Source organism: Lipophrys pholis (assembly GCF_963383615.2).
Source record: "Lipophrys pholis genome assembly, chromosome: 5".
NCBI lineage: Eukaryota > Metazoa > Chordata > Actinopteri > Blenniiformes > Blenniidae > Lipophrys > Lipophrys pholis.
Window position 1 is genome coordinate 19,741,692 of NC_137628.1, and position 16,324 is coordinate 19,758,015.

At 41.7% G+C, this 16,324-nt stretch overlaps 1 protein-coding gene across 3 annotated transcripts; it reads left to right on the forward strand.

Annotated features, from left to right (window-relative positions):
• Positions 1 to 2,154: 2,154 nt before the first annotated feature.
• pgm2 (phosphoglucomutase 2) lies at positions 2,155 to 11,244 on the forward strand. Of its 3 annotated transcripts, XM_080464396.1 has the most exons (14): positions 2,155 to 2,375; positions 3,982 to 4,149; positions 4,400 to 4,591; positions 5,310 to 5,393; positions 5,591 to 5,784; positions 6,302 to 6,491; positions 6,577 to 6,671; positions 6,857 to 7,037; positions 7,442 to 7,535; positions 7,904 to 8,033; positions 8,132 to 8,324; positions 8,459 to 8,592; positions 9,697 to 9,830; positions 10,091 to 10,720. In XM_080464396.1, the coding sequence occupies exons 1-13, from the start codon at positions 2,301 to 2,303 to the stop codon at positions 9,797 to 9,799; spliced, it is 1,833 nt and encodes a 610-aa protein (XP_080320522.1). In that variant the 5' UTR covers positions 2,155 to 2,300; the 3' UTR covers positions 9,800 to 9,830; positions 10,091 to 10,720. The 3 variants fall into 3 exon arrangements, with proteins under 3 accessions (XP_080320522.1, XP_080320521.1, XP_080320523.1); XM_080464395.1 differs by having other exon boundaries at positions 9,697 to 11,244; XM_080464397.1 differs by having other exon boundaries at positions 2,179 to 2,375; positions 4,424 to 4,591; positions 9,697 to 11,244.
• Positions 11,245 to 16,324: the final 5,080 nt, after the last annotated feature.

Here is a 16,324-nt window from a genome sequence, read left to right on the forward strand (position 1 = left end):
TATTTTAATCCTGAATAAAAAATGAATAATAAAGAATAGGAAATTTTTATTAATTAAACGGCACTGACCTTTCTGCAAAAACACTTTTTAAGACGGCACAACAAAACACTTTGTGATACTGTATCAGAAGTCCCATTTAGAAATGACAAACACAAACGCACTGAACTCCAGTAATGCACATAACACTAAAACAGTTCTGCTGATCTCACGCATGACTTCTATCTGTACAAGTAGAATTTATACAAATGGATTCTTTTTCCTTTTCTATGCCAATCTGTTTGTTTCCTTCTTTCTCTCTGTCTCCATTCTGTTCTCTCTTTCTAGGCCCCAACCCGAACAGTAGAAAGTTGCTAAAGCTATTTCTGTACAAGTTCCTTTGTCAAAAGGAAGTCTTCCCTTTTCAAGGTTGCCTGTTTGCTTCCTCATTTCGAATTGTTGAGTTTTTCTCTGTGAACCCAAAAAAATCTTCCAGTAAATTCAAACCTGCTTTTTCAGTCAAAGGTAGAACTTCCTCCACACAGGAATGCTCAGGGTCAAACCAGGGTGTTTCGACTGTTGGTGTGAACAACAACATCACCATGCTTCCCACAGACGGGCGTCTGTTTCGTGTCCGAGCCCGAGCAGAGCTGGGAGAGACCCAATTGGAATGCAAGCGATTATTATTGTTATTGGGATTTCTCTTTCTTCTGCTGCTGCAGTTTTGACGGCCTAAACATGCTCAAACCTTTGTGAAAATTTGCACACAAGTCAGAAGTGGCAAACTATTTTACATTTTACGGTCATTGCGCATCTGTTTGGTAAAATAGCTCCATAGCGCGCCCTACATTGTTGTCACATTCATAAACTCTAAAACGGGCACGACATTTAACAGGTTTCACCTATGTCCAAGAAATTTGGCAGACATATGCAGTGTTCCGAGCCACACAGAAATGTAAATGACATCTATTCTCTAAACCCAACAGGAACTCCGCCATTTTGCGCTATGTGTAAAACACGTGAAACACAATCCTAATTTGCATATGACGTTAGTGTGTGACGCAAAGAACACAAAGACAAAGAACCCACTGAGCAACAGTTGTCTAAAGCACGTCCTCGCTTGGGACATCATTCACGTGCCTCCAGGGGACGCTTCCAGAAATTGTGTACAGATCCTTACAACAGGGGGCCGTGCATTATCATGCTGCAACATGAGGTGATGGTCGTTGAATCGATGGCACACCAATGGGCCTCAGGATCTCGTCACGGTATCTCTGTGCATTCAAAATGCCATCGCTAAAATGCACCTGTGTTCGTTGTCCATGACATACGCCAGCATGCTGATTGCATTGTAATAGATATTTTCCCACAATTGTTCACCTCACAGCAAGTATAAATTCAATTGTTTCTTGTTAGAATTTACAAAATTTTGTAAAGCAATTCCATCACCACTGATTAATTTGATTGAAAACGTCTTACAATATTCTAAGGTGTTTCCAGTATTACCAGAATTGTCTATTGAAGGATGTAACCTAAATGCCAATGGATGTAACAACAGGATTAATAGAAAAGCATTTAAATCAAAAGAATTTTTGCACTTACGAAAGACAAATTTATCAAAATTTTACTGACCTAGAAGCTCTTTCAAAGTTGGAAAAAGCACAAAAGTATTTAGTTAAATGGCCACTTCCACCAAAGGTAAAGGAAACACATATATAAATTATTTACAGGATTTATCCAGTTGGTGAACTCTTAAAAAATAGATTTAGCTTTGCAGTTAATCCTTGTTCATTTTGTGATCGATCAAATGAATCATTAAAATACTTTTTTTTCTTCTGTCCTCTACCAAAGTCATTTTGGGACGATATTAAAGATTATATCAGTAAGACAGAGCTCTTATTACCTCACGACTTTATAAAGGGAAAATCTCTGAATCACCCTTATGAGCACACATTCGCTAAAAAGTTGAGCAAGCAAGTGAAAGGAGGTGACAGGCTTTCTGGGGCCTCATACACAGGCTACCGGGGACACATATTACTGTTCAAAAAGTGAATCTTGCATAATATGGGACTTCTAAACTTGAATGGGTGGAGTTAGTGCAACACTCTTAATAACCAGCTTTGCGTCAGTCCGTGAACGCAGCACAAGAGTAAACTCGTGTCGCGTGACGTCGTTCCGCCCCAGGTAGAGTAGAAGCAGCGAGTCGCTTCTCTGGTCTCACTTTCACTCTGTCGCGAGAACCGTCTCTTCACGGTGAGCGAATTCACTCCGTATCACCGGAGGCAGAAAGCCGGAAAACCTCTCGACTCGGACCGGCTGGACCAATGGACAACAGTTTGGACTCCACCGGGGACAGCAAGCTGGACCAGGCTGTCCGGCAGTGGCTGCAGTATGACCGGGTGAGTTGTCCGTTAGCAGGCTAGCTCCGTGCGGAGGCAGCGAAATACATGAAAAAACTCTTCCACTGCTTTTAAACCATCGAGGATTTTAAACGTGTTACATGGATATTAAAGTGTGCATTGAAGGACTAAGAGTGAAGATTCCACTTTAAATGCCAGTAAAGCAAAATCTCATTGTTTGACTTTACATTACTTACATTTCCACCCCTTAAGCAGATGTTCCACAAAAAAATGTATTATAAGATTAATGGAAACTATATATTAAGTCGTTCACTCATAAATAAGCTGAGTATTCGCCTTCCAGAAATAATCAATGGTGTGTGTGTGTGTGTGTGTGTGTGTGTGTGTGTGTGTGTGTGTGTACTTGATCATTCCTAAAAAAAAGGTTGCCGGATTATCTCAAATTTAATAAAATTCAAGAAATGGGATGATCTTTTACAGTCACTGGCCTCTTTAAAGTGTTCCAGTTAAATGGTCATAAATTCTTCATTCATAGACAAAACTGTATATTTTTGTGGTTGTTTTCTGAAGTACTGTTTGTCCATTTGATAGAGCAGCTGTTCTACATATATTAGGTATTCAGGTAGATCCCCTCTGACTGCACAATCAAGGACTTTATGTCACATCAGAAATACATTTATCAAAGAACCTTTTACCCAGAAGTTATTTCAAACTGTTAATCTAATGCATTGCTGCTTTATATGTTTTGCAAATTACCCCAACTAATCACCCAGTTCTTTCTGTAAAACAATTTTTTGGAATTATAGACCAATCAAACATCACTTCACCTTATCAGGACTTATGGTAACTATAATTTAATGCTCTGACTGAGGGTCCGTGTCAAATCTCGTGCACTCTTGACAAAAGGGGCCAAGTCACATGATATTTGAAAAACACACACACACACACACACACACACACACACACACACACACACACACACACACACACACACACACACACACACACATGATTAAAATAATGTGTATCTCGCCATTTGACCACAACAAACAGGGTCATTCTTTCTTTAAGTAGATGTGGGATGCCATCAGTTAGGCCACATTTGAAACAGATGCCACATTCACGAGTTTGAGGGACATTGTGTATCATCCCCTAGACGTTACAACTTTACGATACTTTTAGAGAATTTTTTTGTTTTAACTGAAGTTACTACTTTATTTTGATGCATGTTTTTCAGCTAGTAAGTAGAACAGGTGTACTCTTTAAACGTATCTCAAATTCTGCCAATAGTCAACAGATGTATAAATTGTCCACTATAAAAAGTGATATTATAAATATTACAGCCAAAACTGTAACTTTACCAGCCTCTACTATAAGTAATGTTAGTTTGTCCTCTCTGACAGTACATAGAGTATTTTGGGGTGATATTTACTTGTACATATAGTTGTTGTTAAAATGAAATACTAATTGCAATTACAAACTGCATATCAAATAAAGTCACATTAATCCCAGATGGAACCAGCTTATTAATACAATATTAATCTGATGAAGTGACAACGAATGCAGCCCAGAACTAAGATCAGTATTTGAATGTCTGTTTTTAACTTGTACTCTTTAACAAAACACACGTGATTTTCTTTCGCAGAACCCTAAAACAGCGTCGATGGTGAAGGAGCTGGTGAAGGACGGAGCAACGGAGGCTCTGAAGAAGTGCTTCTCGTCTAGGATGGAGTTTGGTACAGCAGGCCTGAGAGCAGCTATGGGTCCTGGCACTTCCTGCATGAATGACCTCACTATCATTCAGACCACACAGGTGCATTGCTGATTTTCCTTTGAGACTATTTGAAATCCCTTTGTCCTTGACGTACTGTGACCCACAACCCTCCATGTTGTCACCAGTCAGTGTCTCTTTGCTGCAGCATTATTAAATAGTTTGCAGACATGAAATGTTTTAATCCCCGTTTCGCCCCCCATGTGGCGCTATAACGAAGATCACGCTTAAATCATGTCAGAATACTAACTTCTACCATTTCCTTTGCCTTGTCTTGTGTCCTCTCTGAAAGGGTTTCTGTTGCTACCTGGAACAGAGTTTTGAAAACCTGAAAGAGCGAGGGGTGGTGATCGGGTACGACGCCCGGGCTCATCCGCCCAGTGGCGGCGGCAGCAAACGCTTCGCCAGCCTGGCTGCAGCGGTGTTCATCAGCCGAGGCGTGCCGGTTCACCTCTTCTCCGACATCACCCCGACTCCCTTTGTGGTAATCACTTGACTTTTTTGTAATTTCCTCAACACACAGTCGCAAATGTTTCAACACATTAAGGAGGAAGATGCTTTTGGTATATCGCCATTGTGGAGTAGAGTTGTGACAGACTTGTGAAGTGACATCAGACTGCTGCTGTATTGTTTGCTCATGGGGCAGAAACTATAGGGCAAATTCCATTCAAACACTCAGTTCTGGCTCGTGTTGTGTAACAAAGAAATGATTCCACAGGTTAGGTTCAGTTTGAGGAAGGGGCACCAGGCTTGTGTCTCTGTCAATATTAACACATAACTGACATTGGAGAGTTGTACTGAAACAAAATGATGTAATTCAGCCCAGAGATTAGAATTGTTGCCAAAATTAGAATTTCTAAATAAAATAATCTCAGAATAATCCTCAGCTGCCAACTGCAAAACAAGAGAGATCAGGCCATCCAGGATCATTCTTGGTTCCATCATTATTGGATTACATTATAAAAAAAATAATATTTTTATGAGCTTTGGAACTCATAAGTTAACATGCTTTCTTATGCTTTTAATCTTTGTGAAAATGTAAACTTAAAACATAGTAATATTTCAGTGTTTCTCACAGTTTTTAATGTATCTTTCTATTCATTACACATTTGGTTTGTTCCATGGTGTGAGAACATGCATGTTCGTCCTGTGTGGAGGTTCTTTGTGGAATTCGATATGAAGTTGTACTATCATCTTTGCAGCCCTTCACTGTTTCTCATCTGGGACTGTGTGCCGGTATCATGGTCACTGCTTCACACAATCCCAAACAGGACAATGGCTATAAGGTAAGACTTACTTATCATTGGTGATTTATGTGACTCACTCTTTGCTTTGGAGGCTCATTAGATTAGGTCAGTTTTCCTTTTGCATAAACTCGGCCAGCAATTATATTTGTTCAGCAAATGTTTCTCAATGTTGTATTAATCTGAACAGGCTCCATTGTATGCGTGTTGTTGACAGTGCCTGAATGTTTGTGTCGCAGGTGTACTGGGAAAACGGGGCTCAGATTGTGTCTCCTCATGACAAAGGGATCTCTAAAGCTATTGAGGAAAACCTGAAGCCTTGGCCAGAGTCCTGGAACACGGAGGAAGCTTTGAAGAGCGCCTTGATGAAAGACCCCTACAAGGATATCCACACACAGTATTTCAAAGCCATCCAGAAACACTGTCATCACAGGTGCTTCCCAGATACTGATCGGTTGGAAAACATGTGATTTAGGCCCCGTTTCCACAGCAACGGAGTGTAGCCGCAAAACTTTCCTCACTTTTGGCGTGTCCGTTTACACAACACCGGCGTGTGGAACAAACCTGGTGGACCCGTCGTGATATTCTAGTTTTGTCGTCTATATCAGTAGTTTTATAGTTGAGGCTCTCCCCTGATAGCATCCGCTTCGTCTGAAGTCCATACGAATGTTGGGTAGTCTCGATTTTCTTCACGTTTATAGCGTATGGTTCTTTGCAATCTCATCACAAAATCTCTTGGTCATCACAAAAACAAGCAACAGCGCCCTCCCGTGGCCCGGCTGCAGTGTAAACACACCCCCCCCCCTTTTTTTCTTTCTTTTTTTATGGATTAGGGGTCACCTGAAACGTTGTCTTGTAAATGGTGCCTCAGACAAACCTATAGAGTCGATAAGACCGATAGAAGGATACATACCAGTTACATGCTTTAACTTCAGCTTCTTTCTTCCCAGGGAGATAAACAAGAGCTCAGAGGTGAAAATCGTGCATACGTCCGTGCATGGTGTCGGTCACGCTTTTGTCCAATCGGCTTTCAAGGCCTTTGATCTTCACCCGCCGTACGCCGTCGAGGAGCAGAAAGACCCAGACCCCGAATTCCCCACCGTCAAATATCCCAACCCAGAGGAGGGAGAAGGAGTCCTGGTGTGCACAGTGCAGCCCACACATGTCGGATGCAGTCCTACACGGCTGATGCAGTCATGTGTTTGTGCGTTTGTTTATTTTGCAGACGTTGTCATTTGCACTTGCAGACAAAGAGGGCGCCTCCGTCGTGTTGGCTAATGATCCCGATGCTGATCGACTGGCCATGGCAGAAAAGCAGAAGTATGTGCTTAGATTATAATACTATATTAATGTTTTACCAGCTAAACTCTCAAAGAGCTTGTGTTAATGTGTACTTTGCTTCTCTGTAAAAACCCTCTCGTCTTCACAAACTGGTGATGCACTACATATTTTATTGTTTGTCTCTTTGCATTCGTGTCCATCAACTGTGGCTCTGTGCACGACAGTGGGCAGTGGAGAGTGTTCACTGGTAATGAGTTGGGCGCTCTGCTCGGATGGTGGGTTTTCCGCTGCTGGAAGGAACAGAACTCAGACGCTGCCGCTGTCAAAAACCTGTACATGCTGTCCAGCACCGTCTCATCCAAAATACTGCGCGCCATCGCTCTAAAGGAAGGCTTCCACTTTGAGGTAACAGCACTCTCAATGTAATACACCCGTTGAACTGATTTTTGATCCAAAACAACTCTAAAGTCATGGTCTCAGACAATGTGATGATCGCTATTTTTAGATTTCCTTCTTCATGGAAAGTATTTCACACTTGACATTTGTTTTTCTGATATTTTTCCTTATTTGTTAATGCAAAGGAAAAGCTGTCTTCTGGTTACACAAAGACGGCTGTATTTTTGTCCACAATAACAAGCCCCTTTACAGTGAACAGGTCACAGAAACTAAATCTTTAATGTTTTTTTGGTAATAATTATTCATATAAATGCACTCTCTTATAGGCAGGCTTCTGCACTGCTATATGCGCCACACTTTGTAGTTACTGTCAGCGCTCACTCATCAAATGATCTCTTATTACTTTTGTACAGGAAACATTGACAGGATTCAAATGGATGGGGAACAGAGCCAAAGATCTGTTGGACCAGGGCAAGACTGTTCTGTTTGCATTTGAGGAGGCCATAGGTATGCACACATACACACACAAAAACTCTCCACTTTCATTCTCACATATATTCACACTAGTGTTTGTCAACACACAGTTGGTCCTTTTTATTATTAAAATTAGTAAACATACAGATACATCAGTCTTATGTCAAATGAGGACTTTGGTCTTAGTTATTTTCGGTCCTGTGGTAAAGGTCATTTACAGGTATTCTGGCAGAGGTTCAGTCAGGACACATAGTTTAGAGCATTCCCATATAACAACATTATGATGCTGTAATTAGAATCACATACCTCTGCATACACTCCTAGTACAGGACGTGACAGCTGACCGGACACACTGGAGGTTTCTACATAGTGAGACTTAGTTGTCTGTCTGTGTTTCACAGGGTACATGTGTAGCCCCTCTGTACTGGACAAGGATGGAGTGAGTGCTGCAGCCATTGCAGGAGAGATGATCTCATATCTGGCCACTAAAAACATCAGTGTTTCCCACCAGCTCACTACCATCTATGAAGAGTAAGATATGCATGTTTCCATGACGCCACGTTCCGCTTGTGCTCTTATTTATGTAGACGGGAACAAGCAGACTGTAACTCTGTGATTCTCTTTGTCAGGTATGGCTATCACATCAGTAAAAACTCCTACTTTATCTGCCATGACCAGAACGTCATCCGCAGCCTGTTTGAGCGTCTGCGGAACTCCGGTGGTCAGAAAGACTCGTATCCCACCGACTGTGGTCGCTTTTCCATCTCGGCTGTACGAGACCTGACCACCGGCTACGACAGCAACCAGCCCGATAAAAAAGCGGTAAGCACTCGGAGACACGAGCAGCTCAGCAAACTCAATGTCCTGAATGTGTGATGGCAGGTAATGTTACTGTGAGACCATTTGGCTGGTCTTCATTCTCTAAGTATTGTTCTATCTTGTTTGGAATGTGCCAGGTCCTTCCCACCTCCAGTTCCAGTCAGATGATCACCTTCAGCTTCTCTAACGGAGGCGTGGCCACCATGAGGACCAGCGGCACCGAGCCAAAAATCAAATACTACACTGAGCTCTGTGCTGCTCCTGGGAACAGGTGGGTCACTGCACAGATGTGGTCAGCGGGAAATAAAGGTCTTCAAAATGAAATGTGGTATTTACCTCTCTGGATCTGAAGTCAAACTCTTTGACTCTGACCTGCTTCAGGAAGCCAGAGTGATTCAAGGCTTCTCTTGCGCCTTGAAGATAAACTCAAATATAGACAACCTCTAAAATGTGCACAATATTGCACACAACTACTTTTCCCAAGACTGAAGTATTTCATTTGTTCTTTGTCTGATAACAGGGAACAATCCAAAAATGGATGAAATTTACACTGAGGAAGCAGGACCAAATAAGTTGGTTGCCTGTTCATGCTGTATTTTTTTCTCATAGTAAAAACAAAAGTTAAGAGGGCATTAAATATTTGTTTTTCATTTTAATTATACATTTTTCAACTTTATTGGCACCATCACAGCTCATTCTGAGCTTGGCTGTTTTTTTTACTTCACCGAATAATAATATTAATATGAAGAAGCAACAAAGTTATCACAGCATATTTGTGAAGGGTGTTGCTTTTTTTTTTTTTTTTTTTTTTTTTTTTCTTTTGTGAAGGGTGTTGCTTGGTAATATAAACCGAACTGTCTGACATCTGGGATCGAGGCCAAAACCTGCCCATTGTAGGTTTGGGATGACTATGGAATTATAGTTACAAGGAAAATGGTTTCATTTTCACCAGCAGGGGGCCACATTGTCACCCTGCACATGTGCCACAGACTTGGGAGAGTCCTGGGAAGCAATTTAATGAAAAAGACATTGTATATCTTTGGTTTTAAACAACATACATGTACTTGATATATTTATCTTGAAATAAACTCAGTTTTACTGTTACTTGATTCCATAAGAATACCTGCATACAATGTGTCTAAAACGACTGGCAGCCTGCCTCTGCAACCAAAAATTAATTTTTTCGGGGATTAGCTTGCGTATAGCAATGGGGGACATATGGCCAGGCTTATATTGTTGCATTTTACTTTTCCGGCTTGGCTGAGTCTGAAGAGTTTGACACCCACAATCTAAAGGTTTCTGTTGTTATGGTTTTTGCTTGAGTAAAACTGGTTGGAGTAACTTTAAGTCTTTGTTGATGTTGTTTCTCTCCCAGTGATGTGACACACCTGAAGAAGGAACTGGACGACTTGGTTGATGCCATCGTTGAAAACTTCTTCGAGCCACAGAAGAATAAACTGCAGCCTAAACCAGAGTAGCGCTGATAGACAGAGAGGGCAACTCTGCTACGTGGACCAGCATTTCACATTGCGTCTTAAAGGGGTCATATTATGCTGAATTCACTTTCTAATGGTTCTGCTCTGGCCCCACCAGAGGAAGTACTGCCTCCTCTTCCCAAGATGGGCATATGTGGGCAGAGCCAGTCCAGCTCACACAGACACAGCAGATTCTGAATGCAGCTCATTGATCCAATATTCAAATGGCTGAAAATCAATAAACTTTGAATCCAATGTTTCTCGACCACCGAGACCCATGTGAGAGTGTTAAAGCTGTATAATATGACCCCTTTAATAACTCCTAAGGATATTTTTGGTTTAATACAGGGTTGAATTGATTAATAAATAAAAAAAATTACCCATTTAGATCAATCAGGGTAGCCTATTTTTGTTTGTTAATCTTTAAAAATGAGAAATGTTTATGGTAGGATTTATAACACAAATCTAGAAGTGTTTGATTTTATTTCTAGGAGCCCCTCTTAGCTTCATGCTGTTGATTCAGGTTTACTCTGGAAGAGAAAATGAAATGTTTGACCAGTCTATATTCACAACCATTCCTTTTTCCTGACTGTGATATTAGATGCACTAACTACAGTCACATGTATTTGATCTCATGCATTCCAAACTGCTTCAGTATCGGTGTCTCTGCTGCTAATATGAAAATTCACAAGAAATAGCAATTGAAAACTGCCCCACATCCTGTATATTTTTTATTTTTTGCATGCAGTGAACTGCTGTTAAACTTAAATCTGTATATTATATTTTCCAGAGCTCTAACAGTATAAGTAACTGCAGATTATTTTAAAATCTTAAACCAGTCCTACCTGAGTTGCCATTCTTGCTGTCTTACCACCTAATGAAATAAATCTGGGGCCACGTTGAAATAAACATCACATATGAACTTACGACATGGAGTTTTGTTATATCTCTTCCTGGAATTATAGCCACAAAAACTAACAATTTAAAACTTCTTACATTTTATTATGGTATTCAACCGTTTGATTCATTTGGGACTAGTTGAGTTGACAAACTACTGAACTATTATTCTGTGTAAGAATTATCTTTGTCTTTGACGTTTGGGATAAGACATTTGACAGAATTGGAATATCAGAATTAAAACGTTTTTTTCCCCACATCATTTTGTGAAAGCCACAATGAGCCTCGATGCAGGACTGAAAGTGTAGAGCACCCTCTAGTGAAGACATGGCTCGTAAATTGTATTCCACCCAAAGCTCATTCCCTGATATAAAGAAATCAAAGTATGCGCGTATCAGTCTTTCAATTTTAAGAATTAGTGACGATATTTTGAGTGGTTTTTGAAATGTGCAAGCGACAGCCTTTCATTGTGTGTCTGGTGTATTCCAAAACTGAGCAGAACATAGAACATAGATGACAAACCAAATAAAAACTGACAAGTGTCAAGATTTAAACCTCTCATTTTCTGTTTGGTCTGATCATGAGCACGTGGTCCCCTGCAGCGCAGCTCACACTTGTCATGGCACAGCCAGAGGAGGCAGGATCTGCCCTGTCTTCTATATTTAACCCAAACCAGAGACCTCCGGAGCTGCGTAAAGGTCTCTCAGTGTACGCTCGCAGCTGACCGTGTATTCTTCATGTGATCTGACACACCGCAGCTCTTGGCTGTCAAGCTCCGCCACACACACACACACACACCGTACAGGAGAGAACTTAACAGGTAAGTGTACCGGCGGGAGGGGAGGATGAAAATTTAGCCACTGATCAAATTGTGTAGCAGAAACAAACATTGAACGTTGACGTTGAGACGTTTGGTGCCTTCGTAACCTTGTGCGTAAAAAAAACTTGTTTCGTGCGTAAACTCCGGTGTGTGTTTGGCCGCGTTTCTCCAGGTGAAGACAGTTGTCGCTTCCGCATGATGTTCTTATATGTTACATTTGGTATAAGTTTGAGATGTGTGTCTTTATTACAAGGTCAAACGTGAGGTACACAGGCAGATGCTTTGTGCCAAACGTCATCGCTTTGTGGTCATTTGTGTAAAATTCTCATCATGTGTATATTATTGTCTCCTATGTCGCGTGCGAGTCTCGAGTCTATCTCTTGCATTTGTGAATTATGCAGCACAGCATGATGAGAGATCGGCTTGATCTCTCGCTCTCTCTCTTGAAGTCTTACAGCCGGCAGGGCAAATATAATATTCTCAGTTGAACGCGTCATGTGTTTGTGTGTCCTTGAGGCTGGAAAATGGGCAGTCAGGCTGTGTGTTTGTGATGAGGTAAACATCAGGTGACCATTGTATTGTACCCTCTAAATGACCATTTTGCAACACTCAGCTGATTCACTGGTGCCCTGGTTGAATTGACTTGGCTGTAGCGCAAGAAATAAGTGCAGATACAAATAAAAATGAATAAATAAATAAATCAGCAGCTCTACAAAATAAAGGTCTGATTTTCTGCTCTGTGTGTGAATCCTGATTCAAATCAGTCAGTTCAGCAGCCAAAGTAAATAAAATGCACTGTAATGGAGCAGGAAGTTGACTGAGAAGCAATGCTCTGATGTTTTCCAGATATAGTGGAGGCGGGCAGCGGCCTGTGGTCACCATGGAGGGACTTTACTTTGACGTGAAACCAAGAAAGCGTGACGCACCAAAGCCGAGGAGCTTGGAGAATCCCTGTCCTACTCTAACTTCGAACCACCGCTCATGTCCATCACTGCCCCATCTCACCTCTTCCACCCGGCCAGCCTGGGCTCGGGAGAGGACTGCATCTTGGGTGGGACAGGTGGAGGAGGAGGTGGAAGAAGAAATACAATACAAACTGACAATGATTGGTTATCTGCCAGTCCATCATCTTACCACCATGGCCATGTTGCCCTGGGTGGTGGCTGAAATCAGCAGGAGGCAGCATGTGGAGAAAGGAGCCCGGTCGGGAGGTCTCGGGCATGGAAGCTTAAACACCGTAACCCATAGTCACACAGTCTGTCTCTGTGTGTCGGCATCGTGGGTGCGATGCATGTCTGTTCTGGGAGAGGGAGTCGTGTGGGACCCTCTCACGCACACGGTGCTGTTCGAATGTCGTCCTCATCAAGTGACCAAGCTGATTCACAACAGCCAGGAGCCCAGCAGCTTTGCCTGCTTGGTGAGGGACACGTCAAACTGTGCCTGCTATGTCTTCCAGTGCCAGGACAGTAACAAGGTACGTGTGTTAAAAAAATTAGATAACTACGGTATCAAAAGGAATATTTGTGGAGGTTTAATCATAATTTAGACATGGATGTGAAGTAGTAGCTGGTGTTGGGTGTGTAGTACTTTCACCTCACTGAGAACATAAACAGTTTGCCTCTTGCTTTACAGGCCATTAGAAGTTTTGTGTGGGTGATTGGGTTTTCTCCGTTTACTCCAGTTTCCACCAATAGAGAAAAAACATGCCCCAGCAGACAGGCGGCACAACTTTCACAGCCAAGGGCTTCTTATAAAGGGACTCATTCTTCACATTTAATTGTTACACTCTTTGCTTTTCAAATATTAACCTACCCGTAAGGATCAACTGTGATGCAGCTGTCATACATCCCATAATGCTCTGCAAGATTCCTAATCAAGCTCATCCCTGACTTCAACTTGTAGAGTGTTGAACATATTCAGATCTTTGAATGTTCGTGGTGACACTGTGCTCTAATAGGTCATTAATGTTTGCTGGTTTCTTATGGATGAGACAGCTTTATGATAAAAATTCAGTTTATTGACGGAATGTCCATCAGAACATATTTGTGTTGACTTTACATTCAGATAAACTATTGAGGAAAACAATTCTACATAACGTTGGAAAGGAATACTTTGCTTATACCAGAAAGAAACCACCAGCAGACCCACAGCCTTACTGGATAGTCGGAGAGCTGGGACAGGACAGAGAGCGACAGACGGGTTGACATCAAACACCAAGTTAATTCGCACACTGCAGACCTGCTGGAAGCAAAGATCATGAACACCTGGCTCCATACTCAAAGATCAATACAGGAAGCTGAGGCAGTAAACTAAACACAGGCTTCAGGATTGACACATGAAGTTATTGACATGCACTGGTGGCATTTCAATGTATGGTTAGTAAAAGAAAGTAGAGACTGTCAGCATCTGTAAATGGAACTGGGAGGTGTCTGAATCACAGAGGAGCCTGCTAGTTGTTGTTCTGCCTCCCTTTCTACTTCTAGAGACTCTGGAACATCCAGTGAGCAGCACTCTGAAAGCAAATTGTTGTGCTGGGTTAATGTCATACTAACAGATCCCTTAGATATGATGCGGCCTGATTGTTAAGAGCTTTGCTCAAAGCAGAAAAAGAAATGACGGCAACTCAAAGAAGTGAAATTACTGACAAAAGTTTAAGTAGATGTTGCGTCAATTGTTGGGTCTAATTAGAATCTAGAGCAGAACGACCATGGCCAGAATGCTGGGAGGGGAAAGAAAAACAAAAAGGTTCAGTCTGCCAACAATGTCTACCTCATATTAACTTGTATGGCAGAAAGTGACCTGAGCATCCAGCGTGACCGCAGCAGTATTTATTATGACATCCCACCCTGAGAAACTCGATCTGGCTTGAGCGGCACGCTGGCGTCACAATCAGTAACACACGCAAACACCAGCAAGCACGACATCCACGAGCAGTGTTGACACACTGCTGACCAACACACTGCTGACCTCTAAATCCTTTCACCTCTCCTCCACATGGCCTCGACCCACAGCGAAGCAGCAGCAGCTGCTATCGAAATAGGGCAAGAGACATTTGAGAGGACGCCATGCCCAACGTACCAAAGACTTTAAATACCAGAAAGATGCAGACAATGAGGAACATTCCGTGTGAAACGGAGTCAACCACGTAATGTCTCTTTGACCTTTACCTGGGACTGTCACCCCGACTCCTCGCAGGGCACGTGAGCACAGGTATGGGCTTATATGGCCCATACCTGCAGGCACAGAACCAGTGTGTACTGTAAATATCACAAAGTGTATTTGAAGCGTAAACACATACACACAGACAAGATGTATATAATCAAATACAGACATGCTTTTCACATGCGCCTATCTTTATGTGAACAGCTTGCGGCTAAAGTGCTAAATGGGGCCTTATGTTATTAGATTTCTTTATCAGGATCTGTGTTGGTTATCGGTCTGGAGAAAATAAAAAAGAAATGCTCCACATCAAACCACACAGGATATGGAACCGGGTTACCATGGAGATCGATTCCTTTGGCCCAGCTCCTGCTGCGATGCGGTTATCTTGAAGTTTGTGTTGTGTGTGTGTGTGTGTGTGTGTCATCAGTCTTTTTGTCTCTTCAAATATGTGATGACGATGTCAGGCTGACCACCTGTCAACCCAGCTCAGTCTCACTCACACACACACACACACACACACACACACACACACACACACACACACACACACAACTGCATGCTAAGTATGAATGCAATGTTAAGGCTTGCGGGGGCTTAAAATTCTCCCTGTTGTTAATGCTGCCTTTTCTTTACTCAATTAAATGATGTGAGCGAGATTCTTTTACCAAGATGAAGGCAGGTGAACTATGAAAACGTTGTGTGCAGTCAGATTGATTTGATTTTTCATAAAACAGGCTTTGAGCGCTTTTCCATTTCAGTCTGCTATATTCTGCTTTATTTTGTCTACAATGTATCAATTTTATTTTGAAGCTCAGACAAATGTAAACGCCCTCTTTGAGTTCATGTGTGAAAAGAAGAAAATAGCCCGAAGTGTTTGATTGTAATGCAGCAGAAAGTAATCGGTGTAACAATGTGTTTGCAATCTCTTGCAAATGACCTTTTAAACAGCAGAAAAATACCAAACCACAAAAACATGGAACCATGAAAAGAGGACAGACCACATAAAGAATCAAACTTGTACACATCAGAAAATAAAATGTTGGCACAGAGACGCGAGAGTTTATATAAAATACAGAAAAGTTATGAGAAAAGGGATACGTACTCTCGTCTCTTTGGTCTCTATTGTAGATACCAGCCATAATAGATTAACTGAGACCTAGACAGAAACAAATGTCTGATATAAGCAAAAATGTCATAAGAAAAAACCCCAAACAAAAGTCCTGCAGTCTTACTGACGTCCTTTTCACTTGTGGGGACTGACAGGAGCTCTCTGGTCTGAGAGGTGTGAGCACTGGTTGGATTGAGTGTTTAAAGAGATCAGAGGTGTGAAGAGACGTGCCAGCTCAGAATATTACATTTCATCACCTTGGTCTAATCTAATCTATGTACAAGAGGCAGATCAAGAAAAGCTTTACGCTCTTTCTCTAAAACATTTTGATTATTTCACTTCCAGAATGTGGTAAACCTGAACAAACAGTTGGCCACTTTTCATGAAACAAAACCCCCCAAGTGTATTTTCTGATATTATAAATGGACAGACTCCTGAGTTGTCCAGTGTCACAGTTAACTAGTGTTATTGGTCTCGGTGGCTGACAGGATCAGTACATTTCTACTCACTAACACAATGTTCATCCATGATTTCTGTCACT